This window comes from Filicampus tigris, chromosome 21 (genome assembly GCF_054856515.1).
Source record: "Filicampus tigris isolate MCC_2025a chromosome 21, RoL_Ftig_1.0, whole genome shotgun sequence".
Taxonomy (NCBI): Eukaryota; Metazoa; Chordata; class Actinopteri; order Syngnathiformes; family Syngnathidae; genus Filicampus; species Filicampus tigris.
This window is the reverse complement of record NC_141237.1, coordinates 7,780,840-7,798,655: the sequence shown is the minus strand read 5'-3', so window position 1 is coordinate 7,798,655 and position 17,816 is coordinate 7,780,840. Positions and strand designations below refer to the sequence as shown.

The following is a 17,816-nucleotide window of genomic DNA, read 5'->3' as shown; positions in this document are numbered from 1 at the left end:
TGTCCCTGGCATACTAAAACAGAGGGCTGAGTGAAAACAAGGGAGGGAAATGGGTCTGTGAGTAGTAAAGTGTTTAGAGTTAGCTGACAGACTTGATTAGATTGTCTTTTTTAGGGGAAGATGGGGGAGGAAAAGAAAGCACATGACTGGAGATGGGAGGGATACAACGGAGGTTAAGTGTTACAGAAAGTCAGGGGGGTTGTTTTGACAAAATGTCTTCTGACTGTCTCTAATGGGCTCTCAAATGTTGACCAAGGAAGAATTTAGCCAAAGCATTTCAAATAATATGTAATACATACTCCATTGCTATACATGGGCTCGTCTTGGTTCTTACAAAAGTAACATAACATAAAGTTGTACGTAAGTAGGGAGGCACCGTAGTCTTATCATTAATGCAGAAGTAAAGGAATACGGTAAATATTTGTATGACAGGCCTTAAACAATCAAATGAAAATCATCATTCCAAAATGTTAGCGAAAATTTTTAAGCACAAAACTGTTTTATGTTTGCGTTTCCATTAAAAGCCATAAAAGCCAACTCAGCAGCCTATTGGTCCAAGTCACACAATTTGTTACTAAAGAGTAAAGACACCCTATTTTAACATTATTAGTTGTTATAGAAGTGTAAATAGAAGCTATTACGGACATTTGGGGGGCAGTATAACAGACTACTATTGTCGAAAATTAGTTTAATGGATTACCAATATAATGTACGCTATCTTGACGTACCTTTGCTCCCTCTTTGCCAGCAGCTCCAGGGAGACCTTGCTCACCGGGTGGACCAGGAGGTCCAGGGTGGCCTCTCTCACCAACAGGACCAGTCTCTCCAGTGGGTCCCTAATATGATATGTATTTTAGCACAAGCCCAAGAAGTTGATGTGACTTTACAGAGAGTCTAATATATACATGCATTTTTTTCTTTGAGTAATCATTTTTTGTGTTTGTTTGTTTGTTTGTTTACCTGGGGCCCGACAACACCTCCTGGGCCTGGTGGACCAGTTTTTCCTTGAAAACCCTGGGAAAAAACACAGAAGCCTTAATTAAAAACAAATAAACAAACAACAACAGCAAAAGTGAAATGCATTTCAGGTAATACAGAAGTGATTTCATGTTAGCATTACTTTGAATAAACAAGGAGCTCTCAACCTGTGTTCATATAGTTAATTAAAAACACAAATCTTTTATAGCTGCAACAACCAGCCCTCCATTTTCCCAGGGTACACCCTGTCAATTGCAGGGCATAAACAAACAACATAACCACTACACTAACGACTATAATACACCATGCTGCCCTAAATGTGAATATACATTGCTACAATGACAATTGCTATAAAATATAAAGCTTAAAACATAAGGCGTATCATATTGATGTATTTCCTAAGCAGCATAACTTCACCACCTAGAGAATCTCACTTTTTTTTAAGTACTTTTATAACTTTACATAATCTCAGGAGGTTGTCGGATTCTTGTCTCAAGAACAGTGTGAATGTCATCTTAAAGGAAGACACGCACACACACACACGTGTGTACATGCACACAGTTCTCTGTGGAGTGAGCTGAAGCTACTGAAAAATTATTTGTGAAAAAAGATGCTGAATAAATTCACAGCCGCTCTTGATTGGTTTATGCAGCGCAGTAGTCCCTTTGGATATACTTTTACATTATTTACCCTTCATTGGGCAAATTAACTTTTGTGATTTTCCCCATTTTCCCCAAACATGACTGTAGTTGCAAAATCTGTTTCTATAGCACTTGGCCTTATTTGGGAAGCTGGAGCCTATCACTGCTGACTTTTATATTTGTATAGGCAGAAATTTTGCCATTTCATTAAATTGCGTAAGTGTGCCTTCCATTGTGTCACATATCCAGGTTGATTAAGGCCAAGTGATGTATTACTTGTTTTGTTTATTTATTTGACTATACCTCTTACAATCCCTGCACACCACAGAGAGCCAGATCACACCCATTCAAAAAGAGATTCAGAGTGAAAATGGCACGCAAACCGTATTGGGGGTGGGGAAGGGTGCCTTGCTCAAGAACACCTCGACATTAGCCACCGCACACACAAAAATCTCTCTGACAACTATTTGCCATTATTCTGTCCGCCGCGGGACTCAAACGAGTGGCCCTCCGGCTCCAAAGCCAAAATCCTTACAGGTGAGCCACTGCTGCCTCAAATTACGATCAATTAATGGAAACAGGGATCCGGCTTGACCCTGTTGGCAAACACTCAAATATTTATATGCACTTCTTGCAATGCAACTTGTGCTGATGGACCTGGGAGCCCATAAGCATGTTTATTGCTGTAATCAATCCACATATTGGATGCCTGCAGAGTGCGCTCTTCAGCAATAAATCTCGGACCATAAACATTCTAATGAAGAGTATATCGTCGTTCCGATAGCAGAAACGGAAGGTATCATATGAGGCGATGATGTGCGAGCTTTTAGAAGAAATTATAGCCCTCTGATCCTTGTCCAAGTGGTGATGCATTTCAAGTATGGAATAAAACCGGCGACAGGGCCATTCAAATGAATGCGAAAGGGTCCAACTTTGATTTTTTTTTTTATTGTTGGATTAATCTCACGTCGGTCGGAGTATAGCCTCCCGCGTTAAAATGAAATGTTACTCTCCCTTGTTTCTTATCATACCAGGAACATAATCTTAGAAATACGACACAAAAAACACTCAAACCGTGTGTCATATAACATATAATATGTAATACAGAAGATTATGTAATTACTTACGGTCTCACCACGCTGGCCTGGATGTCCAGGCAGTCCATCCTTTCCAGGTGGTCCCTATTTGGAGGAAATGAACACTCGCATTCATGATGTATACACTCGTGATCATCGGTGAAAAAAAAAAAATAACAGCAAAATATTCATTTTATTTACAACTGCAGCATTCTACAAATGCTTTGCAAGCCCGTCATATGGTGCAACAAAAGAAGAAATATCTGTCTAGACAATGACATTACATCTAATGACCCACATGACTATTACAAGGCTGAAAGAATTAATGGGAATGTTCTTGCCTCCCAACCATCAGTTTTCTGAAGTTAGACTGACGGAATCGTACACACTCCCACACCACTGTGGTGAATGAACTTCTCAAATCAGCTGATGTTCATATATTGTATTGCCTTTAAGCATATAAAATACTTACAGGTGGTCCCTTTGGTCCAGGGAAGCCCACAGGCCCCTGAGGTCCTTGAGGTCCCTATAATAAACAGATCAACTGTCAGACTAATTACAATGGCGTGGAAATAATCGTATGTGTCTCCTTCATGCAAAACAAAGACAATAAAACTATTTCATTTAAAAAAAAAAAAAAATGCATGGGTTGTGCTTTTTGAACAAATTTATAAATGTTTGTTTTTTTCAGATCCTAATAATCCCAGGTAAAAAAAATGAACATTACAATGACCAAGAGAAGCTTTCTTAGACAGTTCAGTCTGTTTAGGTTTAATAGTGTCATAAAAAAATGTCACTGCTGTATGTGGTTGGAAAAAGCATAAATTATACAGAGGTAGTGAAAGGAATTAAGCAAGGTAGATATAGATTGACCAATTGAGAAATTAGAGGCCAAAACATGAACAGGGTTATTCTAAAATGTATTAAATGTAATATCAATAACCTTCAATTAAAAGTACTTTTGAAATAAACGAACAAGAAGCTGGATCCCCAGTGATGCTCCGCCAACACACTCCATTACACTTCATTTTATCGACACATAAAGTGTTTGTGTATCAAGGCTTGGAGCATTCTTTAATTAACTTTTTTTTAATTATAGTATCCACTCATGCTAGCATGTATGTCCCTACCTGCTGAAACATTGTTTTAAGGAGAAGGAGTTCAAATTTAAAAACAGTCCAGCCAAACTGTTGGCCCCATGTTTGATCAGACTCATACATCGTGGACTTACTCTCTCACCAGGCGGGCCTGGAGGACCGTCATTTCCTGATGTGCCCTAGAACGCGCAACAACGACAAATGAGCATCAGTTCATATTCTGAAAGCATTGTCCAAAATTATCTCCAATAATGAGATAAGCTTTGAAGTCGCCATTTGTCTGACTGATAAAATGTAGCCGATTGACTACAATCCTTTCAAGTCAATTTGTTTATACAGTCTCAAGTCTTTGAGAGTCTTTGAGAGTTTCTTCTATGTTATGACCATTACGGAATCTTGTACCTTGGGACCCGGCTTTCCTGTCGGGCCTCTGGCTCCTCGAGCCCCACGAGGACCCTGCAAAAAAGCAATATTCAATCATGAGATAACTCAGGTAGATACAACATTCATGTAATCATGTACTCATGTAACGTGGAAATAATTAGTTGATTGCCACATACCGTTGGACCCCTTTGTCCTCTTGGACCAGCTTTGCCCGCAACACCCTATTAGAGAGCCCAACAATTCCAAAGACATGAGATACAATGCTCATTCGTCACTACCCAGCATTGTGCATTTTATAATACTCCCATTAAATGAAGATCAATGTTATTTTGTGTTAGATATGATGCTGTAATGACACATTGGGGAAGAGTGTGTTTCTTACCCTGGCACCTTTCTCTCCGTTGGCTCCCGGGAATCCAGGGAAACCACTGGAGCCCTGCCAAAATTAGGAGAAAACGGATTTATCACATAAAGTCCTCATCCTTGTATTCATCACAACTCCTTGTCACAACTAAAATAATTCATGACCAATTGCATGAATTATTGCAAGACTTTTTCAAAGGTTAGGGCTGTTATATCAAAGAAATATACTCCCGTTTTATCTATGGTATTTTTTTCTTTTATGTGAATCCTAAATCTGGTTGGGTTGAACAGTCGATCAGTCTAAAAAAATAATATTTTCCTCACTATGATCTGCCATGCTGATCTTGCATGTATATTACAGTATACATTAATATTACTTTAGTGTCTAAATGATGTAGTTACAGCTATGCATTAAGCTCACAGATGAAAAACAGAAAAGTGGAAAACATGCAATAATTTAAGAACCTCTATTTTTCCATAATGGAACATAAATGTCAGGCTATTATTATTAATTATTATTATGTCGTGTATTGGAAATTGGGATTGTGTCAAAGTCAATCACTCTAAGTACAAATGCTATTCTTTCTCCTTAGGTTTCACCTCCAAGTTACCTAAGTTTGCTATTATAACCGTGCCACCCATATTAATCTGAATCCTAGTAAAGTGACAATATTGAGCAGTATGGCAGAATCTAAGTGAATATATTGTTAGCCTAATAGTATAATTGAAGTTGTTTTAACTTACTGTTACAATATCAAAAATATATATTTTTTTCTTCACGTTAGTATAGATTGTCAAACTGTCATGGTTCTCCGCAAAAGTTGAATTGAACCAACTTGTTTGTTGAATTTTTTTGCACGTTTGTGTTTTCTGAAAATGTTCAAAAGCGACTTATTATACGATTCGGCTCACAAAATGAGGAACACATCTTAAATGAACATGTGAGGAACGCGTGCACAAATACACATGGGACATGTGTCAAACAAAAGACGTGAGCATAATTGCATGTTACAGCAAAATTCTTGAGCAGGCGATGAAAGACAATCTTACCAAAATGTGATGCCGTCATCAAGTTGCATTGGAAACATCAAACAAGTGCAAATGTGTTGAGATACAATCTTTGATCATTTCATGTCATCTCCTTGAATGATCTAGCACCAGACCTACACATAAATCTATGTAATCTGGAATCTATCAATATACAGCATTTTCTTACACGTGCACATATTGGTTAAATTCCTCATTTTCACATCTGATTTTTTTTCTATAATTATGCTTGTAACCTCGCAATAATCACAAAGGTATTCTATGATCCTATTTGAAAATGCCATCCATCCATCTATTCTTTGTACGCCTTATCCTCACTTGGGTCGCGGGCATGCTGGAGCTGACCCTAGATGACTTTAGCCGAGAGGCAAGGCATTAACTGTACATATGTTTTATTTATTTATTTATGTATTTTTATTTATTTATTTATTTTTTTTAACTCATTCACTGCCAGACATTTTCAGACCATCCCAAAAATTGAAAAAAAAATATCAATCAATTCCTGGGATTGAATGGCTGGACTGTGAAAAGACATATCAAAACGTTTCTGGTAGTGAATGAGTTAAAGGTAGTTTGGGGTGGATTTAAGGCAGCCTGGATGCTTAAATAAGTCATTTAACTGAACAATAAATTACCTTAGGTCCTTGTCGTCCTGGATATCCTGGCAACCCTGGCACTCCCAGTTTACCCTGAGGAATATTAAATCATTAAACCAGAATAACTTAAAAATATTCCTCAAAAATGTGTCGACTAACACTTGTCTTATTACCTTTTCTCCAGCAGGACCTATGGGACCTGACTCTCCATTGGGGCCTGCTCTTCCCTTGGGACCCTCAGGACCATCCTCTCCACGGGTCCCCAACATGCCAACCTCACCCTGATGCCATATTAGAAAAGAATAAATCATGATGCTGACCTAGTGAGACTTGGACAGGTATTCTATCAATTGGATGAACTCTTCCTCACCCGGTCTCCTTTGATTCCCATGTCACCTTTGAATCCTGGGAAACCATCTTCACCCTATAACAAAACAAGAACAACCTACAGCATGTTTCTAGAATTGCTCATTGCTTCTTTTTAAGCAATCAGTCGTTTCACACTTAAGCGTGATTTCAGAAAAGTTATCATCCAGTCACTCTTTGAATGACGCCTGCCGTATATATATGGAATAATTCATGCTTCCACCTGCAGGTCATATTGTGGAACAGCATCACATATGACTCCCCGTAGCAATTCATACTGTTGCTATGGATTGAGTATTCTACACAAAGTATCGTTACTAAAAGTGTTGTATTAATAATCATACTTTAATTCTACATAGCCTACATCCCAAACTCAGTCACTGTCTCTATGACACATTCAGTTGTGTCACCTGTCTCTTATCATTCTATTTGATAGATAATTTAGCTCTGCTTACATCACACTCTCATACGCTCATACACACACATAAGGTAAAGCTCATCCCTTATTCAGGACAAAACCTGAATCCCCAAGGCTCAGGAGTTTCACATGCTTTAATGATTCAGGAACTAACACACACGCATACCTGTCACTATGGTAACAACAGCATCACGCAGTCAGATCGTGTATTTTATCCAATATAAGTTGTATCGATCTCAAGTGACCATCTCTGATACTTCAAAGATGGATTTCGCATAGTGACACGCACGCCAACACTTCAAACAGCTCGAGATGAAGTGAATTGCGCTTTGAAAGTGAGACGCCTTGAGCACGACAGCTTCACATTCACACAGTCTTCAGGAGGAGGCCATCGTCTGACCTCTGATCGGCAATAGCTCAAAGGATTCAGACATAGACAGGCCCAAGTTACAGAAGCTGTAGATTGAATATGTTAACAGGCGGATTCCTCAAACTTTGTTTCAACGGTCTAGTCCTCTTCACAAATGAGAAAAGTCTACTAGTTGTACTTTTTTTGCATTCTTTCAAAAGATTCAGCTCAAGCTGAAAATGTCGGCGAAACCATGCCCGTTCACACAAACTGGCTAAATGCTGTAATGCTCATGCCAGGCCAGTAGTGGGCAATGTCACTTTGCCAATAAATACACATTGCGCACTCACTGATTTTGAATTAAAGCTTACATAAAATGCTAACACTATTATCCGAACGATGCAAAGCTACTATAGAATTTAACGAGAAACATTTGAAATTCACTTCAGTCACTTGGGTTGCATGGTCATGAAACCAGTTGGTATCTTGTTCTTACCTTTTCTCCCTTTGAACCTTTCAACCCCCTGACGCCATCAGCACCCTGTTGGACAGGAAACACTTTAATACTCTCATCAAATGAAGATACGATTCCATTAAATGATTTTTCCTTGTTTATTAAATTGCTGAAGGACCTTACCTTGACACCACGAGGCCCAGGGTAGCCAATTGGACCCTGTGGACCCACTGGACCCTGAACGAAGAATAACAGAAGTGCATGAAAGCTTTGCATTCAAGTATTTATGTGAAGATCTGTTGTAATATTTTGTTATATATTCATCAAAGTTGCTTTCGATCACGGATTCCCAATAGACCAAAATCATCAGGGGCGACGGGGGAAATTATAAAACAAATTTAACCCAAAAGTGTTAATCATTGATTCCAAATATATATTTATCCGTCGCAGTGATTTATGGTGATTATACGTTTCTTTTCATTCAGATTGATCTTGGTAAAGAGACAAACTGAATTCCTAAAGGCACCTACTTGGGCTCCTTTCTCTCCGGCTGGGCCCTCCTTCCCAGGATGACCCTGTAAAAACATAATCAGATATAACAGATAATACTAAAAGTTTAAATAATTAAATGACTCAGGTAGAGGTTAAGTGGTTTGTGAGGTAAGTAGGTAGGTTGGATGCTTATAATAGAGCTGTTGAAAAAAAAGGGGGTGGGAGTCACACATTTTTTCTTGATTTTGTTCAATATGATGCTCTGTCTACACAAAATGACATCAAATGAATCAGTCTGAAAATTGCAACGTTAAAGCATTACATCTTTTTTCTGTACAATTTGCTTGTGCACCAGACTTGTGAACGTTTCGCTCTTCATCAATTTCAAGCGGCGCCACTCAAAGAGCTGACAATTGATTTGGGGAAAACAGGGCAATGTAAGTGTTATGGATGTATAGCCTAGCACCAAGACAAAATGGGGGATTTTTTTTTTTTTTTTCTAGATAATATGAAGAAGAAAGACAGCTCTAATGGAACAAAATTACACCCGCAGAAACATTTGTAACAATATGGTAGTTGATATTTAAATCAGACAGACCATCTATCAACTGCAACAGAAGTTTACAACGGTTTTCTAGTTACATTGTCAAAAATAATTGAATAAACTTTCTTCTTTATTGCCAGGAGTTCAGAAGCTCCAGAGTATGTGCACGTAACATTGATTTTCTGGATGCATGAATACAGGTAATAAGAGCACGTACAGGGGGTCCATCCGCACCAGGTAGTCCAGGCAACCCTGATCTGCCCTGGGGTCCCTGCAGATGAGAAAAATACATTTTGGGGATTACAATAAAATATGTTATCAGAAAGGTTAGAAAAAAAAATGTCCTTCCTAAATTATGCACAAGTAACTGGATAAATGAAATTAACAAAAAATGAGTCCATACTTTTTCACCAGGAGGTCCAATAGGGCCTTGGGGACCGGGAAGACCCTATGAAGTAAGCACGTACACAGAAATAAATGAGCCTTGGTTTCTATGACAACACAACGCACACACCCACACACACACACACACACACACACACACACAATCAGCTGTGGAGTATGGCGGCACTGTAAAGAGTTGAGCTGGTGGAGGAATGCTAAGCTCATGTGTATGTGCGTGTGTCTTAAATTAGGGGTGATCAGGGGACACATTAGCATTTAACATTCAAGTGGGACTGCTAGATTAAACATTTGTTGCATGCATTCATGTGTAATAATGCCTGGTTTTTTTGAGTGCATTCACACGCCATTCGAGGTACTTAAGCTTGCTCCGACAGGTGCGGCACCCTTGTAGGAATTCCATTAGCATGAATAGGATGCTATCAAATGAATGATAAATATTGGAAAACGACTGCGGGTTTACGTCTCGTGTCTTCAAATTAGAGGGCTCAAAAGTTCACTTTAGAATATAATACACATACGATTGCAAGACAGCGTGTGATTAATGAGTCTACCTGAGTCCCTGAAACTCCCTGTTGGCCGGGTGGTCCAGGTTCTCCTTGTGGTCCCTAAACAAAATGAGGCATAGCGGTCAACGCAAACACAACACAACAGCTGCATTAAATTCACAAGTGTCACTCGGAAGGTCGAAATTAATTTCATCAAGCAAGGAGGATTCGTCTTTAACCTAGCCGAAAGTTAGCAACACTAAAGAATACACTCTAAAAGCAGTTGGGTTAAAAATAACACAATTTTGGGTCAAAAATGGACCGATCCACAACTTGGGTCAATTTGACCCAACTTTTTTGGTAGTTTTTGCAGAAAACAACCCCAAAAATTGGTAATTTTGTACAAAACAACTGCAAAATATGGACTGTTTTTTACGAAACATACAAGAAAGTGGGTCACATTGACCCAATTTGTGTATCGGTTCATTTTTGGCCCAAAATTGTGTTATTTTGAACCCGACTGTTTTTAGAGTGGAGAATGTAAATATAAAAACATCTACAATTATTACTGACCTAAAAGTGAAAATCGTCCCTCAACTATAAAGTCGACATTTTTGTGATTCGAGGGAATTTGCTCTTCTCGCCTGCCCTTCTAAAGAATCCTCCAAGTATATTTTAATAATGACTGCACTTGTCTTCAGTGATGTCTTAATATGGTGATAAACTGGACAAAATGCAGAGGAAAAGTGATTAAATGGCTTTCAAGCGAACTTTTCTCCCTGCAGATCATCATTGAGATCTTTATTTAAGGCAAATGCCATAACAAGTATAGTATAACATCATGGCCGAATGTGAGCAAATGACGGTTCTCCTCTGTAGGTCCTTTGAGGCATAGGGATGACCTCTGACCTCGCAGCTGTGACTCCCAAAGGAATGTTAACAGCCCAACGTAGACAGTGCAAAGTTGCAGAAACACGTAAACACGACTACCGTCACAAATGATGGCGCCTTAAGAGCTGAGAGGAAACATTTTAAAGATACATACAGGCAGAAGTTACATTCTTACCATGTTTCCTTTTGGACCCGGAGGCCCATCAACTCCAGCAATACCCTGCGAGGGACAATTAAAAAAAAAAAATGAGGAAATATTTAATACAAACCTGAAACCAATATCAGGAAGGATTAAAATAAAGTATTGTGAGGATGGCGATGGTACATACAGGTGAGCCAGGAGGTCCAGGGGAACCGCGGGGTCCCAGAAGACCTCTTGGACCCTACAAAGAATGAGAAGAATTCAATTATTATTATCGTATAACTTCCGGCTGCCTTCATGGTGATAAATGTGCAAAAAACATACACTCTCGCCAGCCAACCCTCTGGGTCCGATCTCTCCATCCTCGCCCTGTGGGGAGAAATAGACATCTTAGTGTTTTCTTGAAATCAAGATTGAATAACAACATAACATAACATCACATGAAAATATAAAAAACAAAACATGTGAGTGCTGAAGCTAGCATTTCAAAATATACGGTATTTCTGGTTTTATTAAGCAAAATGATGGCCTGAAAGTGCACTTGCTATGCCATAGTTGGATGCAACTCCAAAATATCAGTAGTTTAGTGTTTTTGTTTCTTTCAACTTGTTGAGGATGTGTATTCAAAATAGGAAGTACTTACTCTCTGTCCATCCTCTCCAGGAGAACCCGGGGGTCCCATCGGTCCTGGCTCACCCTAATAAAAAATGAGAAAGATTAACTCATTCACTGCCAGACATTTTCAGACCCTCTTTTACTCTAACAATTGAAAAAAATAGAAATAAGCTCCTGGGACTGAATGGCTGCACTGTGAAAAGACAAATAAATCCGTCAATGGCAGTGAATGAATTAAGAAAGTCCCAATGTCGTTCATCGAGTTATCTCATCTTATCTTACTTAATATAGAGGGGAAAAGGAAAGTGTCTGGACAAGATCTTTTTCAACCAATCTACTGTATGTATCCTCCTATTAATTGTGCTACTTTATTTGTATTACACAATTGTAGTAATATAGTATAATAACAGTAAATCTTAACAAATCATGCAGAATTTAAAATTAGATGACGGATGACTAAATTGTTTGGCACACATTCACCACAAAATTGAACTAAGTTTGTTTATGCGGTGGCATTTATTCATTATTTTCCTTTTCCTGCAGGTTGTCACTAATTAAGATAATACACAGAAGTCACGATTATATTTGTTTCGATTTAAACTTTAGTAAACTATCACATCGAGCAACATTGTCAATGGCACCTAATCTTTAAAAGGGATGTAAGGGTTAATGCAGTTAACAAAAAAACTTCAAATGAATTTGAGAGTGGAAAGGGAAAAAAATGATTCCACAAAATGAAATGTAACTATACTTACCCTGTGTCCTTTTTCACCAGGCAGTCCGGGCAGTCCATCAAAGCCTCGGTCACCCTATTTCAAAAAGACAAGAATGTCAACACGCATAAACATGACATTGCACCATTTTTTTCGGCAAACATCGTAACATATTGCGCAATAATTGCTAATGGGATTTGATACCTTGCTGCCTGGCTCTCCGGGCATCCCTCGTGCACCGTCGGCTCCGGCACGACCCTAAGAACAAAAGAATAGACTTTGAGCATATGATTTTGCCTGTTATAAAACACAGAAATGATATCGCTGTCCTGCAGTTACCAGAAGGTGGTTAGTAGGAGTGTGAACAAATTAACTAAAATAAATACATTGTGTCATGATGTACGAAAGTTCAATTCATAGTAATTTCAAAGTAATTGACATTCTTTTTATGGTATTGTTTTTCATGGCATTAAAAAAAAATAAACTAATGTCTCCAGTGTGATCCACTAATTAAGATTAGGCTATTATTGATTTGCTGGTTTATGTTTATTAGAAACCAATTACCGGTAGGTCAAGACGCTTGGCCCGTGACACAAATTGGACCTGCACGTCCCCTATTCGCTTTCTGACTCACTTTGACATTTTCAGACAGATTAAAAAGACCGGCAATTGATCCGAGGATTGGATTGGAAGCTGCACGGGCCTTTAAGCACTTGTCAGGCAATTGTTTGTTAGGTTGTAAATAATCCTCTCAGCGTTTGAGCAGCAGGTACAAACAACTCCGCACACAACAAACAGAGAGATTCGAACAAGTGCTACAGTGAGAGCGGACTGGGGTCATTGAGTTCACTCACCCTCTTGCCAGCTTTTCCGGTTTGTCCTGGCGGCCCTTGGACGCCACGGGGCCCCTTGTAGACACAGAAGAAAACCCCTCAGTAACCAAAAGTGGCTTTCACTTAATTAATTTTTTAAACACATCCTTCTCACCTGAGGACCGGGATCTCCACCTTCGCCTTTCAGTCCAGTTGAACCAGGTAGACCCTTGACATGAATAGGATAAATTAAACAAGCCGCGTCTAAAATTGTCACACTGGCATTTTTCTCCAAGCGGGGTGTATTCGAATGTAACCACCAGGGGGGAGTGTTTAGCTACAATAAATCCCTCTGTATTGGCCTCAACAAGATTGACTTTGCTTGAGGTGACTGTTAGCAACCATGTCATGTAAATATAAATACAATTTTGAAACTATTTTGCTTAATTAATAAATGTCTACTTATATATTGCATGCGTATTCTATACAGCTCCAAAAGCCCTTGAAGTAACAATATAAGGGCACACAACAATGTTTTGTACGCATAATATTTTGTATGCATATATTCAATGGCGAATCCACACAGAATACAAAAATATGTTTTTGTAGATGATTACGCTTTGACTGAAGCCAGTGAAAGGCAGATTTCTCAGAGGCACCGTCGGTGTGCTTTTTGCAGCAGATAATGAGTGGATCGTGTATCAACAAGTCCAAAAGAGAGGTGGTGGAAGGTGGGGGGTAGGCAAAAGTACATTTCCTAGGCAGCTGGTAGCACCTAGATAGTAACAAGCAGGAGGTATGCACGCTGACACTGAGCCCCAAAGTGCTGATGCCACAACATTTCCATACAAATGATCTCGGTTGAACTTTGCAACAATGCAATGATTCAAAATACAGAACGATTGAAAGGTTCAGGGATGATATATGTAAAAGAAGGAACGAAAAAGTCATCAAGGTGAATAGTTGAAATAAGTTTCTCACCACTGGTCCTGATCTTCCCGTCAGACCCATTGGCCCTGGGGGTCCCCTCATAGCCAGCTGCAAGGTAAATAAGAAATTCATCAGACTGTAGATGATTGAGATGCTGTGTCTTTAAAGAAGCGTTGAACACACATTTAAAAAAAACATAGCTATCACTTTTTATCCCAGAAAAAAAAACGTTTTTATTAATTTGTAGTTATCACCATCTTCATTTTACTGAGATGGCATTTTAAACCATTAGACCAAATATAAATATTGTAAAAGTTGGGATTTTTTTTGTATTTTTTTATGTATATTCCGCAATATCTTAACGACACACTACAATATCCAGTGAATAGCATTTCCAGCATAAAATATCTAAACATACACAGTAACTGTTATACATGGGTCTATATTTCCACATTTCATTTATTTGTTCTACTATAGTAAAAGTTTTTAAAACTCAAGGCCAATCCTGAAGACACATAGGGATATTTTCTACACCTGTCATTTTCGGACAACCCAAGCTGAGAGTCCTTTGGGGTATTTTTAAGTCCCTCCTGTCTGCCCATCTATTCAAAGTTGCATTTTTCTTCTACCGACTCCGCATATCTCTTTTTACTCTTGCACACCCAGTAAAAGCCATTATATCTCTCCTAATTTCTCCCCCAAAAACCTACTGTCTGTTTAATTTTTTTCAATATTTTCACGTCCTTCTCCACTTACTCTGGCCTGGGAAAGGATGGCCTGAGCTTGGGCTTCTTGGGCCGACACCACTGGACCCTTCTCACCGTCGCCACCGAAGCGGAACTGTTACACACAAATATACGCACACAAAGGCCATGAAAAGGTTCCTCAGTGCGTTAGTAATCGTCCCTCATTATTCGGTGGGACAAAAATAACTCTGGTTTAAGTGTTTAATATTCGTAGACCTTACCGGTAGCATCAGCATGGTACCAGGGGGCCCAGGCAGGCCATCAGCACCGGGCAATCCAGCACGACCGGGAGGTCCCTAAAGTGGATCGCATGTAAAGAATAATCAAAGATTTGCTATCAAACTTCAAGTGAGGGAAATTAAATAGTTGAATTGTGGTGTTTTGAGTAAGTGAGAAAGACATTTTTGCAGGTGTTGTGCAAACACAGCAGTTTTGACCTCCAGGCCACCTAACCGATTAAGTGATTAGTATGCACACACACTGAAATCCTGTGCTGGATGTAATTAACTTTAGCAGCTGCTGAGATCATAATTAACTTAAAACAACATGCAAGTAAGAAATGCATTTCGCACTTCACGCCAATGATAGGCAATCGCTGTGTTGTCAGAGCCAGAGTTTTGGTGCCCGCATTTTCACTTCATTGGAGAGGAGAATGGCACAGTTTTGGTGGTCATGTTAGGAACTTACAAGAGTACAATATAAAGTCCAGGTAACTTTTCCAGACAAGTGAAGTTATATAGAAGTGGGCAAGCATAAACTTTATCTTTTCATACATGGAATGAACATGGATGAAAATAACTCACTCTGTCACCAGGATCTCCAGCAGCACCAGGGGGTCCTTGTAGGCCTGAGGGACCAGGAAGACCCTTTTCAAAAAACAAAACTAAGTTAGCCGACATATAGCATAAGGAGGCAATGAATTCAGGTGACAAAAACAGTCCAGGGGTTTCTTTCTTTAATCATATATACTCACAGCTGGGCCAGCGGGTCCTGGTGGTCCTTCAATCAGCATGCCCTTGAAAAACAAACATTGTTTCACACCACAAACACTGGCAGTAGAAAAAAAACAGCGTGTATAAGCAAACAGGTTTGCTCCAATGCAAAGTATTGGATGACGATAGAGAATAAAATCTTTCCAGAAATAAAATGACGTGATTAGAATCCCGGATCACCAAATTTGGGGGTCTTACAGGTTCAATCACAGCAGGCTCGCCCTTCTCTCCCTTTTGGCCAAAGGCTCCTCCAGCTCCAGCAACCTGCGGTTATAAAGACAGCAAAGAGGTGACACAATTTCCTCGGTCCATCATGACTGCATACTGGGCGTCATGTATTGTTATATGTGGGAGAAAGAGGGAGGATTTAAGAACACACTCTGGAATAAAATGACTAAACAGGCATATGTTAGTTATCTGGAGCAGGAGTGGACTCCCGACTGAGTGTGCTCGAAGTGGAGCAATGGAGTCACTGCATTGGCATTGTGCAGGATGGCTAATGGTGATCAATGAGAGCAAAATCTGATGCAAACAAGTTATTGCTGACATGCAAACCCCAAAGGCAGAGAAAAATAAGGAGCTATTCGTTCACATTCTTATTTGTGCGCAAAATAATTTAGATTCTATATTATTGGTGTTGGTGTTTCTGGATGTTTTGGAAGTGGACAAGTGGTGGGTAGATTTTTTTTTTTTCAAACTAATTGAAAGGTGGTACAGTTTTGCAGAAAATGTCATTTACACTGTAGGTATTTACAATACTATTCTGACTTTGAATCTTGTGCCGAATGTCATTTGGTCATTGTTATTGGTACTGCCCCACTAATTCTGCCTGGCGACGAGTCACCGTGTAAATGTGATGAATGGGAATCCAGTTTTATTGAGACTGATGTCAACTTTTATTTTAGTTGCTATATTAAATCACAGTGTAAAAGATGTATGAATGGTTGAGGATTCTGAGAAAAAAAAAACACATCAGACACAAAGAGAGAGTGGAATTAGAGTTTGGTGACTCACTTAATGTGGAATTAATGGCCTAAATGTTGTGTATTGGCAGGTTGTATGTCACAGAGTGTCTGCTTGTAGAGTCAAGGCCAAAACAGATCTTGGCGATAGATTATCCATCTATCGCCAAGGTCTCGGAGGCGCGGCTGGTTTGTTATGAGGGTTAGGTGTGGAGAGATGTCAAAACAAACAAGATCATTTGCAATGCTATGATTTCGGGGGCAGAATCTACAAAGTGAAGCATTCTATTATGACCAACCCAAACATTGAGATGCATGTGTCCCTCTTACAGGTCAATCAAATCACCAGCAAACCATCAGCAGGACCGACGCCACACGCAACATGCCAGTGATTCATTACTCATGCCGACTAGAAAAGAGGATCACTGGAAGACAGAACAAGCCCCTACAGCGTGCACACATGCACACACCCCTCGGTCCTCGAATCAGGGTGCGAATACTTACGGCGCTCTGGGAAACGTCCGTTTCAGCAGCCACCCCAGGCCCCACTTCCTCGTCATAGGCGGCGGGCGATTTAGAGGGGGCGGGGCCATACTCATCATACGCCCCGTAATCATACAACCTGTTGTCAAGTTCTCCCAAGTCATACTCCTTTAGGTCATCATATTCCTTCAAGTCATATGCTTCCACACCAGTGTCCACATTTTCTGCTGTTTCTGGGACAACGGCGGGATCCGGAGCAACGGGAGGGGCTTCGGTGACATAACCACCGACAACATCCTCCTCCACAGCCTTGGATTGTTACAAAAGCCAAGAAGAAAGGAAGCAATGGCCAGCAGAATGTTAGTTGAGCAAATTGTGTACTTTTTTTAGAAGGTCTCAAAGCATGTTTTGGCAAATATATTGGAATCATTAACAATGCTAACACCTTGAGTATTAAAAAAAAAAAGCAGCAATTTTTGGGGGGAAAATGTCTCTAGGTTTTATTATAATTATTGTCAACATTTTAGATGTCAAAACACTACGTAATACAAAAGGTGTTATCATTATAGCTTCAAATACAGTCAAAAGAGTGTTAATACATCGTGACAGAATTATATTTCAGCTTTCTTTTGTTCCTTATCACATGACACAATTTACTGGTACCGAAACAAAGAAAAGCTGGAATAAATGTCATTTTGCAAGCTCAAATTTGAGTATTACTGCTTAACCACAATCACTTGACACAATCATTTCTTACATTCCAATGTGTCGATTCAATTTTGGTGAGCGGCAAAAAGCTGTGATTACACAGGTTTCGCTGGTACGAATCCAAGCA

The 17,816-nt window shown here is 39.5% G+C and overlaps 1 protein-coding gene across 5 annotated transcripts in view; it reads right to left on the bottom strand.

Annotated features, from left to right (window-relative positions):
* The window catches only part of col11a1a (collagen, type XI, alpha 1a), a 48,769-nt gene that overhangs the window by 12,991 nt on the left and 17,962 nt on the right, over positions 1 to 17,816 (bottom strand). For 3 of the 5 annotated variants that reach the window (XM_086020872.1, XM_086020873.1, XM_086020874.1), the window contains 31 exons: positions 15,735 to 15,800; positions 15,518 to 15,559; positions 15,348 to 15,410; positions 14,766 to 14,840; positions 14,555 to 14,638; positions 13,850 to 13,906; positions 13,044 to 13,097; positions 12,911 to 12,964; positions 12,261 to 12,314; positions 12,099 to 12,152; positions 11,372 to 11,425; positions 11,053 to 11,097; positions 10,916 to 10,969; positions 10,762 to 10,806; positions 9,762 to 9,815; positions 9,209 to 9,253; positions 9,023 to 9,076; positions 8,300 to 8,344; positions 7,953 to 8,006; positions 7,812 to 7,856; positions 6,553 to 6,606; positions 6,356 to 6,463; positions 6,222 to 6,275; positions 4,559 to 4,612; positions 4,353 to 4,397; positions 4,195 to 4,248; positions 3,927 to 3,971; positions 3,168 to 3,221; positions 2,747 to 2,800; positions 961 to 1,014; positions 729 to 836 (listed from right to left, as the gene is read on the bottom strand). In XM_086020872.1, coding sequence (XP_085876998.1) covers positions 729 to 836; positions 961 to 1,014; positions 2,747 to 2,800; positions 3,168 to 3,221; positions 3,927 to 3,971; positions 4,195 to 4,248; positions 4,353 to 4,397; positions 4,559 to 4,612; positions 6,222 to 6,275; positions 6,356 to 6,463; positions 6,553 to 6,606; positions 7,812 to 7,856; positions 7,953 to 8,006; positions 8,300 to 8,344; positions 9,023 to 9,076; positions 9,209 to 9,253; positions 9,762 to 9,815; positions 10,762 to 10,806; positions 10,916 to 10,969; positions 11,053 to 11,097; positions 11,372 to 11,425; positions 12,099 to 12,152; positions 12,261 to 12,314; positions 12,911 to 12,964; positions 13,044 to 13,097; positions 13,850 to 13,906; positions 14,555 to 14,638; positions 14,766 to 14,840; positions 15,348 to 15,410; positions 15,518 to 15,559; positions 15,735 to 15,800 — 1,782 coding nt within the window. Of the gene's footprint in view, positions 1 to 728; positions 837 to 960; positions 1,015 to 2,746; positions 2,801 to 3,167; positions 3,222 to 3,926; positions 3,972 to 4,194; positions 4,249 to 4,352; positions 4,398 to 4,558; positions 4,613 to 6,221; positions 6,276 to 6,355; positions 6,464 to 6,552; positions 6,607 to 7,811; positions 7,857 to 7,952; positions 8,007 to 8,299; positions 8,345 to 9,022; positions 9,077 to 9,208; positions 9,254 to 9,761; positions 9,816 to 10,761; positions 10,807 to 10,915; positions 10,970 to 11,052; positions 11,098 to 11,371; positions 11,426 to 12,098; positions 12,153 to 12,260; positions 12,315 to 12,910; positions 12,965 to 13,043; positions 13,098 to 13,849; positions 13,907 to 14,554; positions 14,639 to 14,765; positions 14,841 to 15,347; positions 15,411 to 15,517; positions 15,560 to 15,734; positions 15,801 to 17,002; positions 17,291 to 17,816 lie in introns of all 5 variants that reach the window. The other 2 variants (XM_086020875.1, XM_086020871.1) reach the window with 1 other exon arrangement.